Source organism: Phoenix dactylifera, chromosome 12 (genome assembly GCF_051530095.1).
Source record: "Phoenix dactylifera cultivar Ajwa chromosome 12, Ajwa_hap1_PhDact_Kaust_v1.1, whole genome shotgun sequence".
In the NCBI taxonomy this organism is placed as follows: domain Eukaryota; kingdom Viridiplantae; phylum Streptophyta; class Magnoliopsida; order Arecales; family Arecaceae; genus Phoenix; species Phoenix dactylifera.
The window spans coordinates 19,979,142-19,998,227 of NC_143201.1; the positions used below are offsets into that span (position 1 = coordinate 19,979,142).

At 39.9% G+C, this 19,086-nt stretch overlaps 2 protein-coding genes across 2 annotated transcripts; both read right to left on the reverse strand.

Annotated features, from left to right (window-relative positions):
* Positions 1–1,983: 1,983 nt before the first annotated feature.
* Positions 1,984–3,442, reverse strand: LOC120111888 (uncharacterized). Its single transcript, XM_039130030.2, has 2 exons — positions 2,729–3,442; positions 1,984–2,454 (listed from the first exon to the last, which is right to left on the reverse strand). The coding sequence occupies exons 1-2, from the start codon at positions 3,329–3,331 to the stop codon at positions 2,326–2,328; spliced, it is 732 nt and encodes a 243-aa protein (XP_038985958.2). The 5' UTR covers positions 3,332–3,442; the 3' UTR covers positions 1,984–2,325.
* Positions 3,443–3,593: 151 nt separating this feature from the next.
* On the reverse strand, positions 3,594–15,974 carry LOC103701756 (ras-related protein RABH1e). Its single transcript, XM_008783920.5, has 6 exons — positions 15,715–15,974; positions 9,472–9,542; positions 6,985–7,073; positions 5,707–5,818; positions 4,164–4,254; positions 3,594–4,081 (listed from the first exon to the last, which is right to left on the reverse strand). The coding sequence occupies exons 1-6, from the start codon at positions 15,829–15,831 to the stop codon at positions 3,938–3,940; spliced, it is 624 nt and encodes a 207-aa protein (XP_008782142.2). The 5' UTR covers positions 15,832–15,974; the 3' UTR covers positions 3,594–3,937.
* Between the last annotated feature and the right edge of the window lie 3,112 nt (positions 15,975–19,086).

The window sequence follows — 19,086 nt, forward strand, 5'->3', positions numbered from 1 at the left end:
TGGATAGAGCACAATATATGTGCTTTCCATGTAGTTTGCATGAAACGATGCATGCACAAAGTGATATGGAGCCACCAAGGTTTTACGTAAATGTGTTCGCTGAGAAGCCTTAATTTGGAGTACAGAAAATCAAAATTTTTTCAGAATTTTTTTTATAGTTCTGTTGTATATGGAGAGGTAGATATGTTTTGATAAATCTAGAACTCTATGCATGGGTTACTCAAAAATATGTACATGCAAATATGAAAAGTATGTTCAAGATGTTGAGCTAATACAAGCAAACTGAATGACTTTACATGAAAATAAACAAACAAATTTATTTCTTGCTATTTATAATTTCACTTTGTTTATTTCTCTAGTGGCGGGAAGAATTGAACTTGCCATGAATAATGTGCTCAAATACAAGTTGTTCAGGCTAGTTTAGTGATCTGCTAGCTCTATGAAAGCTTTCTTCAATATTCTTTGCTGGTGAATCGCAATGTTAATTTCTGCACCTAAAGCACACTAACTCTAAGTCTGCTGGTGGATCTTTGAAACAAACTGCCATGTCATTCCATAAGGTTTTTTTGTTACAATGTAATTCCTTTTGTAAATAAATTTTTTGAAATATATATTTTTTAAAAAATTTTAGTTGGTTGAACTGAATTGAGATTGCGAAGAATGTTACATCTTGTATTAGACCCTGTTGTAGTTGTTTCTTTCTCATACGCATTGATTGCTGTTGGAGCCAACTGAGAATGTCCAGACCATTTAAAGCCAGCTATCTGACAATCACACCTCTCGCTAGCTTGCTGGTCTCAATTGGAATATTTCTAACACTAGGAAAACCAGAATTTCAACCTCATTTTTTTCCTCTTACCTTGCATTTGCTACCCTGTTTGAATCTTCACCTGTAGAAGATGCAGGCTTCAAATTGCCATATCTTGCAGATGAAGTTTTCACATCCGAACTTGTTCCCAGATGCCATTCTTTGTTGTTCTCATGAATTTTACTGATTTTAACGATAGTATGAGTGGAATATTATCCTGAAATCTTGGAGCACTTCTTCTTTTTTAGAGAAGGGGCTTGTGGTTGACTTCTTTGAATTACAAATGAACTACACGATTTCAAGTTGTGTGTATTGGTTACCAGCTGCCATATCTCTGAATCAGGCTTCTCTCTGAAGCTTGTGCAATCAGCAAAATCAGCTCTCTTTGCTCCTTTGATTCTTAGCTTCCTTTTAAAGTTAGTCGTGTTAATGCATCAAGGCTTACATTTTGTGGGGTTTCTAAGCCAAGTCTTGTTCCTATTCTTCTGCTCCTCTTGATCGTGAGAATTATGATTTGCATACTTCTCATCCTCAAATACTTTTGCTTCATTGGGATGGCGTCGGGATTGGCTTTCTGCTGCTCAACATTAAGGCCATGCGCTTCTGCCCAAACAAAATGTTCCATCAAACTTTTAGGCCCCAGGATTTGATGCCGTCTTCGGATTTCAGTGTATTTGTACTAGCGAGATATCTGTGGCCAAGCACATTTGTCATGTTAGTGTCTGTTAGTGCCATGAATCATGCAGAAGGGAATGCCTTGAGAAGTAAATGCTGGATTAGCCAATATAATGGTATAATGGGTCGGTGAAAGGCATCGGCGTTTACCACTGAGGTGGTAGCCTAGTAGAAGCGGTTTGAAAGGGCGTATTGCTCTGCTGGTAGCCTCGATGGTGCCAGGTGTGACGTACTCATACGTGATATTCGTACCAGAGCCCAGAGGGGTAACCGAGCCGGACCCACGGATGGGGAGAGTATGAGTAAAACCGGCCGGGGTGCCCAACACACGGTCATTTTTGCCCGCATCGAACATTCTTCTAACAGGATGGAGGCCCAGTGAAGGCTGCTACGCGGGGGTGGGCTTGTCTCTTCCTCTCTCCTTCCCCTTTTTTTCAGCCAAAAAAAAAAAAAAAAAGCATCGGCGTTTTATGAAGCAATTCCGGTCACAATCACAACGCTTGTAACATTTCACTTCCGTGCAATTATTTTATTTCAACGTGTTTGTAGGACAATCAAGCCTTTACACCCACTGTACATAAACAGCATATCCAACCCCGACGTCCGAATTATTCCAACGAAAACCGGGGTGAGAACAAGTTGTTAAAGGGTGCAAGAGGTGAATGGCTTGGGAAGTAAATGTGGGTGTATCAAAGGATCTTTCCTGTACCGTACAACATGAATCAGTTCCGTCGGGGATATCGAACACGGGAAGAAGAAGATAACAAAAGCCGATCATCATGGATCGGGAATCTCCTCATCAACGGCTGAGGGGGCCGTTGCAAGGACTCTCTCTGTCGTCTCTACTGTTGGAGGAGAACCACCTCGCGGACGACACCGCACTCGCAGTTGACGCTCACCCTCACCGCCTCCCTCTTCCGCCACTCCGCCATGCCCCTCTCCGACGACGCCCCGCCATCCTTCATCCGGACCTGAAAATTACCAAAATGCCCTTCAGCACTTATACCCTTAATTAGAGCTAAAATAACCAAAATTATGGCGGCAAGAAAGACCCAAGGTCGGTAGTTTATTGTAATTTTACACAATAATTTCTTCAAAAATCAAGAAAATGTATTTCGTTTCAGATGATCTGCTACATATCAAACCATCCATCCGATGGAGATCGGACGGTCATGAATTCTTGATTGGATCACTAAGGATAAAAAAGAATGAAGGATAAATAAAAGAAGAGGGAAAAGGAATTACCCTCCTATTGCTGGACGCGGGGCAGGTTATCGCCGTATCCGCCGCTGGGGGGGTGCCCGCGCTGGAATTGGACCGGTCGCTGCGACGGTCCGACGGCGCGGGCACCAAGAACGACGGCGGCGACATCGGAAGGACAGGATCCGAGCGCAGGTGCACGAAGGGAGGGGCGGCGGTCGGTGGAGGGGAGCGGAAGGCCTCTGCGGGCGATTCAACAAGGGGAGGGAAAGCAGGGGAGACGGTGCGGTCTAGCGGGGCGGAGGGGAAGGAGTGGGAGCGGAGGAAGGCAGAGGGCGATGGCGGCGAGGGCGCGAGCGAGAGGCCGGCGCTGCGGGAGGAGGAGGGGAGGGGGGACGACTCGGAGCGGAGGAGGGCGGGGCGGGTGGGAGAGGGGGAGGAGGAGGGTACGGAGGCGGAGGCGGGCTCGAAGACGAGGAGCTTCTTTCGGGAGCGGGAGGGGGGGTGGAGGCAGCGGCGCTTCCTATTGCCGCAGCAGGGGCACGGCTCGGAGAAGCCGACGGTGGCGGAGGAGGACTCGAGCCGCACCTCCGAGATGTACGCCGTCACCTCGGCGGCTTCCGGCGGGTTCTTGGAAGCCGCTTCCATCTCTGATCTCTCTCCCACTTTTGGTAGATAGGGCGTTCGATTTCTTGTTCAAATTGTGGGAGGGTGGGAACGGAGTCTCTTATATAGGGAGGAGACGGCGGTCGAGATTGTCTGCCGAAGGCATCGGGCGGATGAAATTGCTCTGCAAGTAAATTAAGATTTCAATCAAGAAAACTGTTAACAAATCAATAACCTGCTCCAACAAGTTTAGGTAGGTCTCATAGTTCTCTGCCATTACCAGAAAACGTTTTTGCTTCAGAAATTTTAAAAAGAATGCAGCTCTTGATAGGGTTTATTAAACACCAGACCAAGTACAAGAACTAATGAAACACCCCTGGCAATCAAATAATGTAGCCCCTGGTCATGTTCTAGCGTTGGAAAAATTGTAAATACATATAATTTAAACCACAAGGCTTTTACTATACAAACTAGACACAGAGGAAAAGTCTCCATAAATTAGGAGATCAGTCGGTAGCCCACCGCAAAATCCAAAAGAATGACACTTTCCAGCCTCATGCATATGAAATCCTCAAACTGCACTTGTACGTCTGTAAGTTCTCCTTGGCCAATACTTACTTTTGCCTGTATACTCTGCAGGTATTTTCTCTAGCATGAACATCCTCCTGATTGCTGTTCCGTCTGCGAGGCAGTGACGGTGGGCTTCAAGTTGACGTCAACCATGTCTTCCTGTTTGGACGAAGAAAGAGTCTCCATCCCTGGTAAGGCTGCAGCAATCTTGCGGAAGAGAGGCTGCAATTGTCCATTTTTATTTCAACATTAGTAACCAGGAAGTGATGTTGGAAAAGAACATAGTCAAGCAGATACGATTCACCTTGATGTTGAATCCTGCTTTCGCACTGGTCTCTATGAACATGACCCCAAATTCACGGGCCTTGGCTTCTCCTTCTTCAATGGAAACTTGCCTGTTATCAGGGGCAGAAAACATGGTTGTTTGCAACTGTAATGGAATTATAGCTGAAGAAGATGCAGGTAAAATCACATAGTGTAGGCTAAGGTGAATCAGCTAGAAAAAGGATTTCCTAAAAAAATTAATAATCTGATCGCTGCTTGGCTTTGCATTTCAAGAAATTAAGTCCATATGCGGCAGCAGACAGTTGGACATGTCAGTGAAGTCAATAAATTGAATCTGCACGCAATTTTATTTAAAGAACCACATGCCAATCAGTACATGACGCTACATAATTTTTTCTTTGCTGTAACTTTTATAAAAATAAATTTCAAGTAGAAAATATATATTAAAATTAATAGTGGAACCCTAGCAGACTCGCCAACCCAACACAAAGTTAGCAGGTTTGGGTTGGACATAATCCGGCTTGGATCACAAGCAGGTTGAGACAGCTGACCATTTATTAAATGTTTTGGTTTGTGCCTAAGTGCGTACAGCCAGGTGAAATATCTGATTTCAGACACAACCTGATCTGACTTGTTTATCACTTGTCTGATAAACATGTTAGGTTCAGGATCAGGTTTACCGACCATTTAACAGAATTCCTGCGTCCTAGGCAGATAAAAACCTGATCCAACCCAACCAACTGCTAATCCTAACCAAAATGTACAAGGAAGTTAACAATTAATAGTATATACTTTGTTTATAAACCTATTCAATATCAAATCATCAATGGTTTGGTGCTTTTTTTATTTTGTTCCTGATTTGTATACAGCTCTGTCATGCAAACTGAGAAGACTAGAGTGGAGTAGACTGTTGACTGCAAGAAATTCAATCACATATTACTGGCACAAGGATACACTTCACCAAAGAAAAAGAACAAAGAAAAAGATAAAGGATAAAGTAATGAAACAAATCGAGAAGTCAACATTTTTGCTACCATGTTCCAACTCATATGGAGCTATATCCACGACATTCGTCTCCTGATACCCGCATAACAAGTGTACGAGTCCATACAATCAATGGCATTCTTTCAAGAGAACATCTTATCAAAGATATGAGTTAAAGAGAAGGAAAACGGCCATTTAATCAGCTATGCAAGCACCTTCACATGTTAGATGGCCACCAGAAAATTTATATAGAGGTATCTACCACTAAAAAACTGAATGCACATCTTCTCTAGTGCTTGTTAAACTAGTGGACTCAGTCAAAAACATGAATCAATCAAAATAAAACAATTTTTGATGAGCCAGGTTATCGCAATTTCATGGTTGCTTTTAAAGCTAGCAACTTCACACATCAACACAAACAATTAAAGAACTTTAAAAAAAAACAATTTTTGATGAGCCAGGTTATCGCAATTCCATGGTTGCTTTTAAAGCTAGCAACTTCACACATCAACACAAACGACGAAGCAGACTCAAAGAAACTTAGACAACAAATAGTTGAGAGGTTTCAGGGTTATCACCTTTTGTCAACAAGATCCGTCTTGTTTCCTACTAGGACAATAATAACATCACTTCCTCGTTCTGTTCGTACCTCCTCAATCCACTTTGAAGTGTTTAAAAATGATTGCCGATCTGCACAAAAAAACATATAACTGTATATCCAGATTGACATCTTACTTGTTATGTGGATCAGCCCATTTCTGTGAGTACTTGATAAATATTGTGTTTTGAAATAATTAGAAGCAGATGAATATTCTCTATTAGTGTTCCTGGATATGGAAATTGTTTTATCCAGTGCCTTCTAGGGTGTGTGTTTGCCTAACCATTCCTTGTAAAATCTACCTGGCTTTTGATGTTAACTTATTCACAAAATGTAATGTAAAAGATAGAAAACAATCTGCAGTCATGGAGGGAGTAATCCCAATCTTCTAGCAATGATGCGGAGGAAAAATTTTGAAGATGTGATTTAGAAACCATAAAATTCTAGAAACTTTTATGAAGTTCTGGTTGCAAAAAAATTGTAGGACTTAAGTGGCAGTCCAGATTGGTAATATCATACTAGTCACCTTCACAATTTACATCCAGCACATCCTGGTCCTCACAGTACTCTTGACAAAGCCATCTCTTTTATAGTGAAATTAAGATACCTTTTGTTTCTGTGCATGCATGTAAATTTAATCGATTGGCAGGTAACGTAAAAAATGAACTGTGATATCTAAAAGGGAGACACGTTTTCAGAATGACATTATTAGTCATGGTGTCTTATTTATATACATCATGGAGACAGATGAAAAGTATGATAACTGTTCTATTTTAATTACTGATATCAGAACACATAATATCCTTTTCTTCAGATAAACCCAGTCAAGGATTTTACTAAGATTTCCTTGGATAGGGAACAGCAGGTACTGCAATTGACAAAGGGATTGGTTTGAATGCTAATGCGTCATTTAGCCGTCCAAGGACATGAAAATGTTGTTTCTTGATTATTTAATTTCTAAATATGTACGAAGGCCTGAGCAATTGTAACATAAATAATTGCTAGTACCTTAAACCATGACCATGCAAATTTCTGCACGCACTCTCGCTAGACTTATATTCTCAGAAAATAGAAAAATATCAAAATGTCCCTTATTGAAAACAAACTGAAGCATAGGAAGCCAATGAGAGCAACATAACCACAAAAGTGATGATGATGATGGTAAAAATTAGATAGATAGCTAGATAGATGATAAATCATGCAGCAGCATCTGAAATGTGAGATGACTGTTGCAAGAAAAAATACAAGTATCACTTACTGGCTACATCATAAACGAGTACTGCAACAGAAGAATCTCTGATGTAACTTGGAATAAGACTCCTAAATCTCTCCTGTCCAGCAGTATCCCTGCAGATTAGATGACAATAAAATGATGTTATATAGACTACAGAGTTCACTCCTCCTATTTGTCTTCTAATCACTTTGAAATGGAGAAGCTTAAATAGACATTTCTATATATAGATAAAAGTGAGAATAGTTGCTCAAAAAAGAAAGCAAGGATATTACATATCTAAGAACATAATCTATTAGAAACTAGAATTTGTTCTCTCATATACATGAGAAGAGATTGCAACTCCTGCCAGAGGAACAGTCAGTTTCCTTCTATGCAGGTTAAAAATTGGGATGCTAAAAATAGTGAAATGGGTAGCATGTTCTTCACAACCAGAGTGGTCAATGATAATTACGCATACATACATACACACATACATATTATGTATGTATGTATGTATGTAATTGTCTCTCCCCGCAAAAGAATTGGACACCAGAATATGCGATAACAGCAAAATATAGTATTTTTGCATCATTATATAAACTGAAACTTTTATTTGCATCTAGACATTTAATGCAATAACAGAGAAATTATATGTCCATAAACATATGGTCACTAGCAGTCCCATAAGCCCAGTCCCCACCAACCTAACTTAAGGAATCAACATTTTTATGTGGAACAATAACATCAAGAAAATCTGACGATATGCAAAATCGCTTGATCTACATCCTTACCATCATTTGTTCTTTACATGCTACATCCTAAGTTAATGCAAGTTTTCGCAAAGTCTTAATAACAATTTCCACCCAATTTTTCTTAGCTACAACCCTCCTATATTCTTATCCTGCAGCATAAATCCAAACTCTCCTTGTATTCTTCATTGTACATAATAATAACAGAAGAAGAGGAGGAAGAAGAAGAAACTGAACTGGTTCTGCATCACATTATCCTTCAACACACCATATATACATCTCAATGCTCTCTCTTTATAAAACTCACCCTATATTGCTAATCTCTTCTCATGTCGGTTATGTTCTAAACCTTGTAGCATTCCCAACCAACCTTATTGGTAAATTTAATATCTTATGTTTTGTCATTTCATGTTTTGATCATGCTATGCTCCAAAAGCGATATTCACGTCACTCACCGTACCCATATTTAGTCAATGTCAATATTTCTGTTTCTATTTAATTGTAATTGATAAAAAAATAATCACTTGGCTGGATGTCTTGGCCACTTTTTCATTATCATTTATATTGATATATCATTGCATCAGAAATACTCTATTAGCTCAACTAGTTTTAGAAAGCTAACCCAACAAAAATATTCTTGAAATCTAGCATCCAACCTCGTGGTCTTTCATTAATAAAAGCAAATCACTAGCAAATAACATACAACATGGGTCTTTCTCCAAGAAAAGAGTTGGTAAGATTTTTCGAACATAACAGCAAAATTAATGACTAAGGAGCCGCATATTTACATATTATCAGTAATAATGATGCAGCAATATAGAGACAAAAGAGTACAGAAGAGCAGATAAACAGAAGAATAAACAAAAGGAGCTAGGAGATGCTTGTTAAAAAATTTTAAAATGCAATGGAATAGCAAACTGCTCACATAAAGGACCTGACCATTACAGCACTCCCCACTTGCTAGCAAGGAATCCAAAAGGAACTTTTTGAATTTAAAAAACAAATTCTATTAGCTTACAAAAATTAGATCCTCATGAGGCCCCATATTGAAAGTTGACTAAATAACTACAGCAGAAATATGTCCAACAACTCTAGGACCTCCCAACTCAACCTATAACAAGCAAAGAACTTCTTAACACTATTTCTAGTCGCTGCAGCATTCTGAATATGAAGGGCTACAACAACAGGAAATAAAAGAACAGCGGCCTGGCAAGGAGGCTGATAATCATAATTGAACAAGTAGTCTTCCACAAATCCAAAACTAAGGATTTCCACTTGGAAACCTTCTTCGACCAGCACATGGGGAATGCTTGCCGAACTAGTACCACCTGTTTTCTGGAAAAGGAAAATATTGCCCACAAAATTATAAAGTAATATTTTTTATTTTGATAAATCAGTATAGTAGAGAAGGAATAAAAGGGCAAGGCCAGCGCCACCATTCGAAATACTGGGTCACATCATATAGAAAATGCCATTACAAAGCAAAGCCTTCATTTTTTTCTGACTAATATGATCATGTTCCTATCAAAATCTACTTTTGCACTTTCTTGCACTGCATTTATGTTTTGTGCAAGACCAGTGCAGTTCACATTTTTCATGCATGAAACACCGTTATCCACCTTATCTCCCTCCCCCCCCCCCCCCCCGGGGGGCGCCCGCCCAAAAAAAAAAAAAAAAAAACCAATTACATTTTATGCATGTTTCCCTTAAACTGTAAGAATGTAATCCAAGTTAAGTTAAATTTGATTTCGCCATCAGAAAGCAAGAGAAACAGACACCTTACCAAAGCTGCAAGCGAACTGTGCGATCTTCAAGGTACATTGTCTTTGACAGAAAATCAATCCCAATTGTAGCCTGCAAAGTTTTTGCGGAGTGTGAAAGTAAGAAACCATAGTTACTGGTATAGATATTTATGCACCAATTAATACGATGAATTGACACTTATAACTAATTCCCACAATGCACTAAAATGAGGCGATGACATAAATGTTGAGTCCTCGAAAGGTATATTAGAAACATTCAAACATTCCTTGGGAAAGACTCCAAGGTTAACAAAAAGAAGAACAGTCCAAAAATTGCAAGCTCTTGATACAAAATCGCTACTTCTCTTAGATCAGGGTTTTGGGGGAAACGAACAAACAAATCTCATCTCTTTCCAAGAATCAATGCTAGATAACATATATCATAGATGCTTAGAAGAAGTAAAAGATAATTTTTGTTATGGGAACTAGAACTCTAGACAGAAGTCAGAAAACTGAACTTATAATGACATCAAATTAATTATAAATTACTGCAAAAATTGAAAGACACATTTGCATCTAGTCTAACTGGTTAAGAATTTTCCTCAACAAGAATATTTCTTTTTCAGTAATATAATTCTGCTATCATATATCAACAAAAATGCAAACCAGAAAACCTCTGTCCCAACATTTCAGCAAAAAATTCCTCAAACAGGGTAGCAGACATAACCAAAACAAGAAGTCTTTCAGAAATAATCTATCTAACCTTCCATCAAAACTCCTCTGACATTATCCAATAATAAAAAAGTGGAAAACAAAAAAAAAAGATTCTGACACTTGAGCAAGGAAAACAAGTAAAGACTGCAATTACTCATGATAGAATTCTAGCGGGCTTAAGGCAACAAACATGGAGCCATTATAAGTCGCTGGTCATGTGTATCCCAATTCATTAATGCTGCTACTACTTTCTCTTCTTTTCCTTTAAAGAATAAGCCACTACTCACTAAACGTAACATAGCTCCTAGCCTCCTACTGGAATTTTCAGTAAGAAAAAGTGCAACAAGTGTCCTAGTACTGCTATGAAAGTAGTAAATAACCTCAACAATGGTTTATGTGTATTGTCATGGGAAAGAGATTTTCTTTTTCCGATTGTTTGTGTAAAAGTAATGAAGTTTAATTATATGCTAATTTCCTCATTTGATTCCATGATCATTTGCTTGAAAATTTAGGGTTGAGAATTCACTTTTCGATTATGGACCTTCAAACTTCACGATTTACCCTTCTATTTTCAAAAGCAGGTTCCAAAATCAATTATTCTGTGCATGCGGATATAAACCCGATGAACATTGCATTGTTCTGATGGTAAAGCGATGCATCTTGCTGATCTACATTCAAGTTGCTACCAGAATATAGATATATGTTGTTAGACCAAAAGAGCAATTACATTTTCTAACGATTGTTTTTAACATATCAAAGAGAGACCATGAAAGAGGGAAATAATGCTCCATTGATTCAGATCTATCCACTCTAATGGAGTAAAAAATCAGAAGAGCCTGGCCCTAAGGTTCAGTTATCAAGGACTCAAATAATATATATATCCCCAAAGAAGAAAAAACAAGGAGGACTTCGCCTTTTATGAGAAGCTAAGTAAGAAAAGGGATCGCAAAGATCGTCTGTAGAACCTATAAAAAAGAGATAGTTGTGGCGCGAAGTGCTCTTGTGCACCTACGTCACTCGGCTCTTGCGCAACGCCGCCCTATTATGTTATGGAAGAGTTTAGCTTATTGCTGGGCAGGTTATTCAAAGCCAGCAATTGGCTGTCGGATTTTGTCCCATCCATAGCGCTTCAGAAGTCACTGTAGCATGGCTGAATGTAGAGTAGTCCGTGACGGAACAGCAAATCTGTAATATCTAGAAGCACAACAGTGATGCCTAGTTGAGCCAGTAAAGTCATTAGGTGTTAGCATAGACCTGGGTTCATTCCCTCCTGCACCCCAATTTTCAAGAAGCTTAAGCATTGGGGATGATTCTGGAACCTCAAATGTTCATGATCATGTATAAATGATATGACCCCCCCATGCTCGCTGTATAAATGATCTAGTGATTGCGTACTACCAACAAGATCATTTGCCAAGGGACTGATTCCACATGACAGGCAATCCTCAAGTGGACACCATAATTCAAAAATGAGTAGAAACTAGGCAAAATCTATGCAACATGATAGCTTTCACTTGATCAAACTTTTATAAGAGGTATGTGAGGCCCAGCCTCATTGGGCCAGCCTGTTGGCCTGGCCCAGCATCCCAACACGACCCGAAGACCCGTCCGAACCAGAACCAAGGCAAAACCTTGGTTGAGCATGGCAGAGGAGGACGAGTCCTCCTCCTCCTCGGACTCTGTCGGAGACTATGAAACCCTAGTCTCTGCTTTAAACATGGTCCCCCCATCCTTCCCATCCTCCCCCATCGAAGAACCAGCTTCAATCGGAAAGTAGTCACCGGATATATTAGATTTTTTTCTCCTCAATCGTCGATCGCCATCGCGCCGCTGCCATTTTTCACCGAACTGCCAGGTAAGAACCCAACAATCTTTGGATAATTTTTCTCTCCCTCCTCTGTGACCTTTGGAAGCTTAGTGTCGACTGGTGATAGCTGGATGTTTGACCGAAAAGGGGCAAAGCCCCTGTTTCTCGTATTTTTGCGAAAACTGCTTTATTTCCTCTTGTTTCCGGCTGGTTCTGCCACCGGTTCTTATCGTTGAGGCCTCCCTTTGTTCCTCTGCAGCGACCTATAGCCTTGGCGGGATTTTCGGCCGCCGGGATACCTCGATTCTGTGATTTAAGGGATTGAAACTCCTGTTTTTGATGGTTTAGGCACCACCAGTCGCCGTCGGCCGCCTGTTGGCCGGTCGTGGGTGCTTGACTCCGGGCACCTTTTGCAACCACCTTCCCTTCCTTCCTTGGCTAGAGAGAGAAGAGTGTTCTTCTCTCTTACCAATCTCTCTCTACAAAATTTCTCTCTCTATCTAGACTTTCTCTCTCTAGAATTGATTAGATTCCATAAGTATGACTCTTAGTGATTTCTAGATCAACCTACATGAAGTTTTCGTCTCAGCCTCCATCCTGGTCCTCGTCAAACACTGTTAGAAATCACCCTAATCTTTTTTCTTTTTTTTTGCTTAAAGCGGGTGCTTCATATAGTACGTGTACGAATACACCCAATAAAGTCAAAATACAACAACTCGCAGAGTGTCAGTGACAGCTCCCCCTCCCCTGACCAAAGCTTATACCCAGAGTGGTGGGTCGTGTAGGCAGCCACTCAGTCGGCCGCCCCATTGGCTTCTCTAAATATATGCTTGGCCTGGATGGCCCACCCATCTCTCATCATCATCCCTATGTCGCAGATCAAGGGGTGGTTTGTGCTCTCACCCCTCGACCCCCTCTGAATCCATCCGATAGCCGTGGCCGAGTCGCCTTCCAAAATGATCGAACTGGCCTGCAGCACCACCCGCGCATGTCGAAAACCCGTCCAAGCAGCTCGCAGCTCTGCCCCGGAACCGACGTGTCAAACAGCTAGCAGCCACTTGCTGCCACCATTCTGGAGTGCAGGCCCCGTATGACAAAACCTGCACCGCCCCGCGTACCGCCATCCAGCACCGACCCGTCGAAGTTGACCTTGAGGAAGCTCGGGGGTGGGAGCTCCCGGGTGAAAAACACCGTCTGAGGAGCTACCAGAGCAAAGAGGGAACCCTAGGTGTCCCGAATTGTCAAAGGTCTATCTAAAGAAGGGGTGGGCCTGATCTCTGGGGCCTGTGCTCGAGCAAGCTCCACAACAAACCTCGGTGACACCCTGCGCTAGCCGAGAGTACGAGCATTTCTTGCCAGCCAGATCTGATGTGCTGTGCAAGTTGCTCTAATAGTCTCCTGACAAGTCCGCGAACTGGCCAGCCACTGCCATATCACCTGAAGGAACTGTGGCCTCACACTCCGAGCCCCCTGCGAAATCCATGTCCGCTGTCATGTCAACCTCGCCCATGTACACTGGAAAAGCACATGATCCACCAACTCCTCAGCTCCACATGTCCCACACTTTGCGGGGATCCTTCAGCCACGCCTGGTCAGCACTGCTCTCGTCGGAAAGCGGTCCCAAAACACCTTCCATAAGAAGAGGGCTGCCCTCAGGTAATCACCCTAATCTTTGTTGAACCCGTTGTGCCCTAGTTCGAGCATGATTCAATGAAATTACCTTGATCGAACCAATCCAGATGTCGGGCACTTCTGCTTGGTCAGCCTTGTGAGGGTGTTGGCTTTTAGAATTTTGATTTTTAAAATAATTATGATGAAATTTTAATAAAAAAATAATTTTTTTGAATATTAGGCTTTGAAAAAGATTTTCGGAATTGATTAGATCTGTTAGTTGGATTGTGTGTGCAAGGTAAGTAATGATCTATCTTTTCTAGATTTTTTTATTTATATAATATTATTTTTACATCAAAGAAATTGTTAATTGACTTATATATGATTTATAAATTTTATGAGATGGTGTTTTGAATGAAAAATAAATATGTAATTCGAAGTAATATTTTCGGATTATTGTTATATTATTTACCGATCTTACATCGTATATGCATATTTTGATAAGATTATGATATATATATATATATATTAGTTTGTAAGAAGAACTTTGATATGTATCAAATTTGAACTCTCAGCCTGACTATGTTCTCAATCCTGCCAATTGGAAGTTATTCATTGGCACTCTAATTATTATTGAGCTTATTGATTCTGTTTCTGACCCTACCACAGGGTATAAGTGCGGTATTCTGGCCCACTCTACAGAGTATAAGTACGGTATTCTGACCCACTCCGTAGGGTATAAATACGGTTCTATTTCTGGCCTAACCATAGGGTATAAGTATGGCCATAGTCTAAGACTGTTGAGTTGAATGTGATTTGTTTGGAATCGGATGTATGATTACGTATACGAATATTTAAAAAATAAAAATTTTTAATGAATTTGTGTTTTGAAACAAAATTGATCATGTCTTTATACTAATTTATCATAATTTGTATTTATGTTTTATGTTATTATATGAATTGTCTAGTTAGATATTTATTACTTACTAGGTTGTTTAGCTTATTACACGATTTCTTACTATTTTTACAGATCCGAAGAATTAGCCTGATTCAAAGATTTATCATGGGAGAACAATTGCAGACAAAATTTTGACATCTTTATATAGATTAGATTTTGTTTTAAATTGACGCAAGATTTTGGAATATTATTGATTTTGTAAAACTTTTAGTTCTATTATTTAATTAGAAGTTGAACAATTATTATTTAAATTATTTCTGCTGCCTGATAATGATATTATGATAAGATGCCTTGGATGCTCATGAGGAGAGTTTTCTATGAGTATGCAACAGTTGCCGCAACCCCGGCTTGCAATCTCGGGTCGGAGGTGTGACAAGGTATAAGTTTAAATTTTATTCTGTCAATTGTTTCACAAAAGCCTGTTTCCTTTTCATATGAACAAAATATCATATCATGCATGTGTAGTCTCCAAATAAAAATAAAAAGCAAAGTCGTATGGGTTAGATGAAGAAGCTTATTCAGTAGCAACATCCATTCCACTTAAATAGACAGATATAGGATTGATTTTGGTGACATATAGTGCATAAGGCATTAATATGCACGCCCATATCTAATATTATTACGATCTATAGCTGCAGATACTTAAAACCCTCGACAGGAATGAATTCGGTCTCCAGTAGACAAACCCTTCATTGCGAAGAATAGCCATACAATTTTCATATAAATCCCATTAAACTATTGAATATGTTTTGGTAACATATCAACACCAAGGTACCTCGATCCAGTTGTACTTCCTATATATGATCAATGAAATTATACAAAATATACAAGTCTAGGAAAATATAAGCTAAATAGGTCAAGACAGATCTGATGGAGCACAAGTTTACAGAACTGAGTTCTTTTATTCTCTTCTTCTAAAATATCGATCTGAACTCAGCAGTCGCTCGCCATCTCAACAAAAGAGACTTAGTACTGATCCAAAAGGCTCACTTCATAAATCTGAATTCCTTCTCCGAACCCAGACCCCAAATCAAATTTCTACCTACCCAAGATCTAGCAATCAAACCCCTTGCGCCCTCCAAATCAATATAATTTTTCCACCAAAATACGAACAGAACAAGCACAAATCGCATCAAAATTCAAAAACCCCAAGCCAAAAAAACTGGGAAAGAAAATCACGGAGGGATAGATCACCTGGTACGTGGTATCAAATTTGTCGTACATGAATCGGGTGATGATGCTGGTCTTCCCGACCGATTGATCCCCCAAGAAGACCAGCTTATACTTCGCCAAAGCCGATACGACCGCCATTAGGGTTTCTCCTCTCTCTCTCTCTCTCTCTCTTTCTCTCTCTCTAGATCTTTTGTGGCGAGAAAGAGGAGAAAGAACGGATCCACCGATCCAGAAGACGAGATCAAAAGTGTCGAAAGAGAATGAGATCCGTTGGAAGCCCTACTCTATGTATATCGCCAGGAGGCCACGGAAGCTAGACGACGGACGGGCGCCCGCCAACCGCGGGACGAATTAGCTGTATTGTCTCAAACAGAAAACACCGAATTTCTTTCGCTGTAAGTCCCGCCTGCTGCGTGGGCGACGTCATCTTTGTTAACGTGGCGAGTTCTGATAGTGGGAGTTCAGTGCGTGGCGTGTGATCCGACTCGCGAACCGTTCCGGCCACCCCCATGGAGGCGATCAGGGGGTCAAACCGCCTTTTCGAAACAAAACGCGTCGGACAGCGTCGGGGCCGGCACGCGCTCACAGTCGGTTCGATGCATAAGAAAGGCCATCAGAACCGTCAAAGTGGGGACAGTTTCGAAGTCGGATTTCCAGCCGTCGGATCATATTGAGCCGAGTTGATATTTGGACCGGGGCCGACCATTGGGCCTTGGTTCATCCAACCCGTCCACATGAAATGCACGTGGTAGAGAGAAAGTATCCGGGTCTGATCCTGTCTTAATTTCGTTATAGTTACGCCCACTTTTTAATTGATCCACCTCTTTTGTTTCCCACCATCCAAGTGACTAAAAGAGGTGATTATAGACATGATGATCCGTCCAAATGGCACTAATGGGATATTTTTCATGGAAAAAGTTTCATTTTGCCCCTCTATAAACCAAACAAATATACCTTGATTTGTAATTCTAAAGGAATTGATGAGGCCGGTCCGTTAATTGACTGCTACTTCATATTTAGTTCTTACATATTTATCCTTTTCATGTTTAATCATACACTAAGCCAATATTTTGCATAGATTTATGTCTGTTTTTGTATCTAGTTATATCTTTATTGTAGATGATTATGCTGAAGTGTGTACAATAACAATACTAACCATAAAATGATCATGGGAATCAAAAGGTAGGAATGAATTTCAATAAAGATTAAACATAAAATGGCAAACAAACAAAGGACTGAGTATGGATTACCTCTTACCCGCGTCTAATATAGAGAGATTCACAAAGACTATACACAATACAGGCCAAGTGGTCTTTTATAATGAGCCAACATATTCAGGTTGTGCATTTATTTCTTAGTAAGGTAACTCCTATAGAGCATAGCCATTTGCATATATTGTGATCCAATATTAACATTCATACAAATGATTATAGGCTTTGAGGTAATATCAACTAAATTACTTTTAAAACCTTTGATTATCCATTTGTGTCAAAATTTTTAGATCTCTAATTACTACATGAACTAGGAGTAACCTTTCCTAAACATTCATATAATTTCTCAAATTCCCATAAAAGTGACATTTAAATCCAGCTCTTTTATACAATCACCAAAAGACTTTACTGACTAGGTAGGTTGGCACATTCAATTACTAAAATCTGGGTTGATTGGTGTAATATATAAATTTTATACAAGTTAAATATACCAAAAAATAAAACATACATGTTGATTTTATATGTTTTTTTGTTGAGATGATGGGAGGCTTAGACACCAAAAAAATTATTTAATTGAGATAAGTTACAGAGTCAAGATTGAAGCAAGAGTAGAAAACAAGGAGAACTGAGAAGTACTCATTTTCCTATAGGTTAATCATAAGAAGAATAGAGTAACAAAAAGATATTCTGTGTTGCAGTAAAATCTGCTAATAAGTAATGCTGATTGTTATCTTCTATATGCGCAGAGAAAGCTCTCTTTCATTGCAATTCCAATCTTCTGCCAAAGCCAAGTTGATTGTATACATTAAAAGACTTTTCTTGCACCTTCTTTATATGTGTTAACCTTGACTACCGAGCATCGAACTACAATGTCAATGATGTCCCATTGGCGGGACCAAGACGAGACGAAGATTTTGCTTGCTCCAAAAGGAACAACCATTTTTTTTCTGGCTAACTTTCTTTGTCCAGGAGACTAGGAATTTTTCGATTCAATAGAACTTTCTCTCTAGAGAGATTGCACCCTCGCAAACTAGGGCTGAAAGATCCAAGACTAAGGACCTCGCTGACCCAATCGTTGATCCAGTAAAGTAAAGCCTTGATTTTGGTCTGACTTTTCGAAGAATTTGGGGCATTGTCGGTAACTATAAAGCGTAAAAAAGGAAGATTATTTAAACTTGGAGTATGGACGAACTGACCTTACTTGTCCTACCTTAGCTGACCTCGACTCTAATAGATCTCTAGTCGAAGAAAGACTTTCTTTTTCGAGTACCGAGATCCATCGAAAAATCAATGGAGGAAAAATAGTATGAGCATGGGCATATATTAACTATATAAAATAAAATTAAAAGAAAATGAAACCAAGAAATCTTTTTTTTTAGTTTCGCAAAACGATCAATGTAAACAAACAACTAAGTATAGTTTAAATTTACAACAATTTGATAATACAAGGAGCTATTATCCACAGCCAACAATTCAGACACACATATTTAGTGATCATTCTTCAAGCATTGGTTTGCTTGCAACATTTATTCATGGATGTCTCACAATGGGTAAGACTTTCAATAGTAATGGCCAAAGATCAGTGAGATAGCATCCCATATATCATCATACGAGAGAGAGAGAGAGAGAGAGAGAGAGAGAGAGAGAGAGAGCAATGATCCTTCGTCGAGGATTGGGTTTCTTGCAACCTTTATTTTTGGATGCCACGTAATGGCTAAGACTTTCAACAGTAGGGGCCAAAGAGCAGTGAGATAGCATCACATATATCATCATACGTGTGTATGTGTGAGAGAGAGAGGCGTTGGTGGTGGGTGTTGGCATTTAAGAGAGACTAGTGGCGATGAGAGGAGGAGCTATTACCGTTGAGGAAGAGGAAGGCTCTTAAAGGGGGCATTCACGTAGAGTTAATGGCGGCAGGTGGGCTCGAACCATTGACTCATCCATCTTCTTCCAGCTTTTAATATTGGGGAGCTTACCTCCGGCACTGGCCTCGTCGATCTCTGATGTACAATTCCAAATATGTCCTTTCCATGTAGTAAATTGTTGTTTAAGTTCCAAAATGGTTATCTACCGATTTTTTTTTTTTAACTTTTCATTTGGCCTTGACATTTCGAATAATTTTTGATCAGGGATGCTTTTATTCACTATTTCTGTTAGGATCCGACTAGGTGACCTAGCCTCC

Excerpts from the sequence above, each read along its gene's own strand:
- LOC120111888 (XM_039130030.2), bottom strand. The coding sequence starts at position 3,331 with ATGGAAGCGGCTTCCAAGAACCCGCCGGAAGCCGCCGAGGTGACGGCG. Across the intron at positions 2,455-2,728 it reads CCGCGTCCAGCAATAGGAGG|GTCCGGATGAAGGATGGCGG; the intron begins GTAATTCCTTTT and ends GGTAATTTTCAG.
- LOC103701756 (XM_008783920.5), bottom strand. The coding sequence starts at position 15,831 with ATGGCGGTCGTATCGGCTTTGGCGAAGTATAAGCTGGTCTTCTTGGGG. Across the intron at positions 4,255-5,706 it reads ACGGATCTTGTTGACAAAAG|GCAAGTTTCCATTGAAGAAG; the intron begins GTGATAACCCTG and ends CCCTGATAACAG. Across the intron at positions 4,082-4,163 it reads AAGCAGGATTCAACATCAAG|CCTCTCTTCCGCAAGATTGC; the intron begins GTGAATCGTATC and ends GGACAATTGCAG.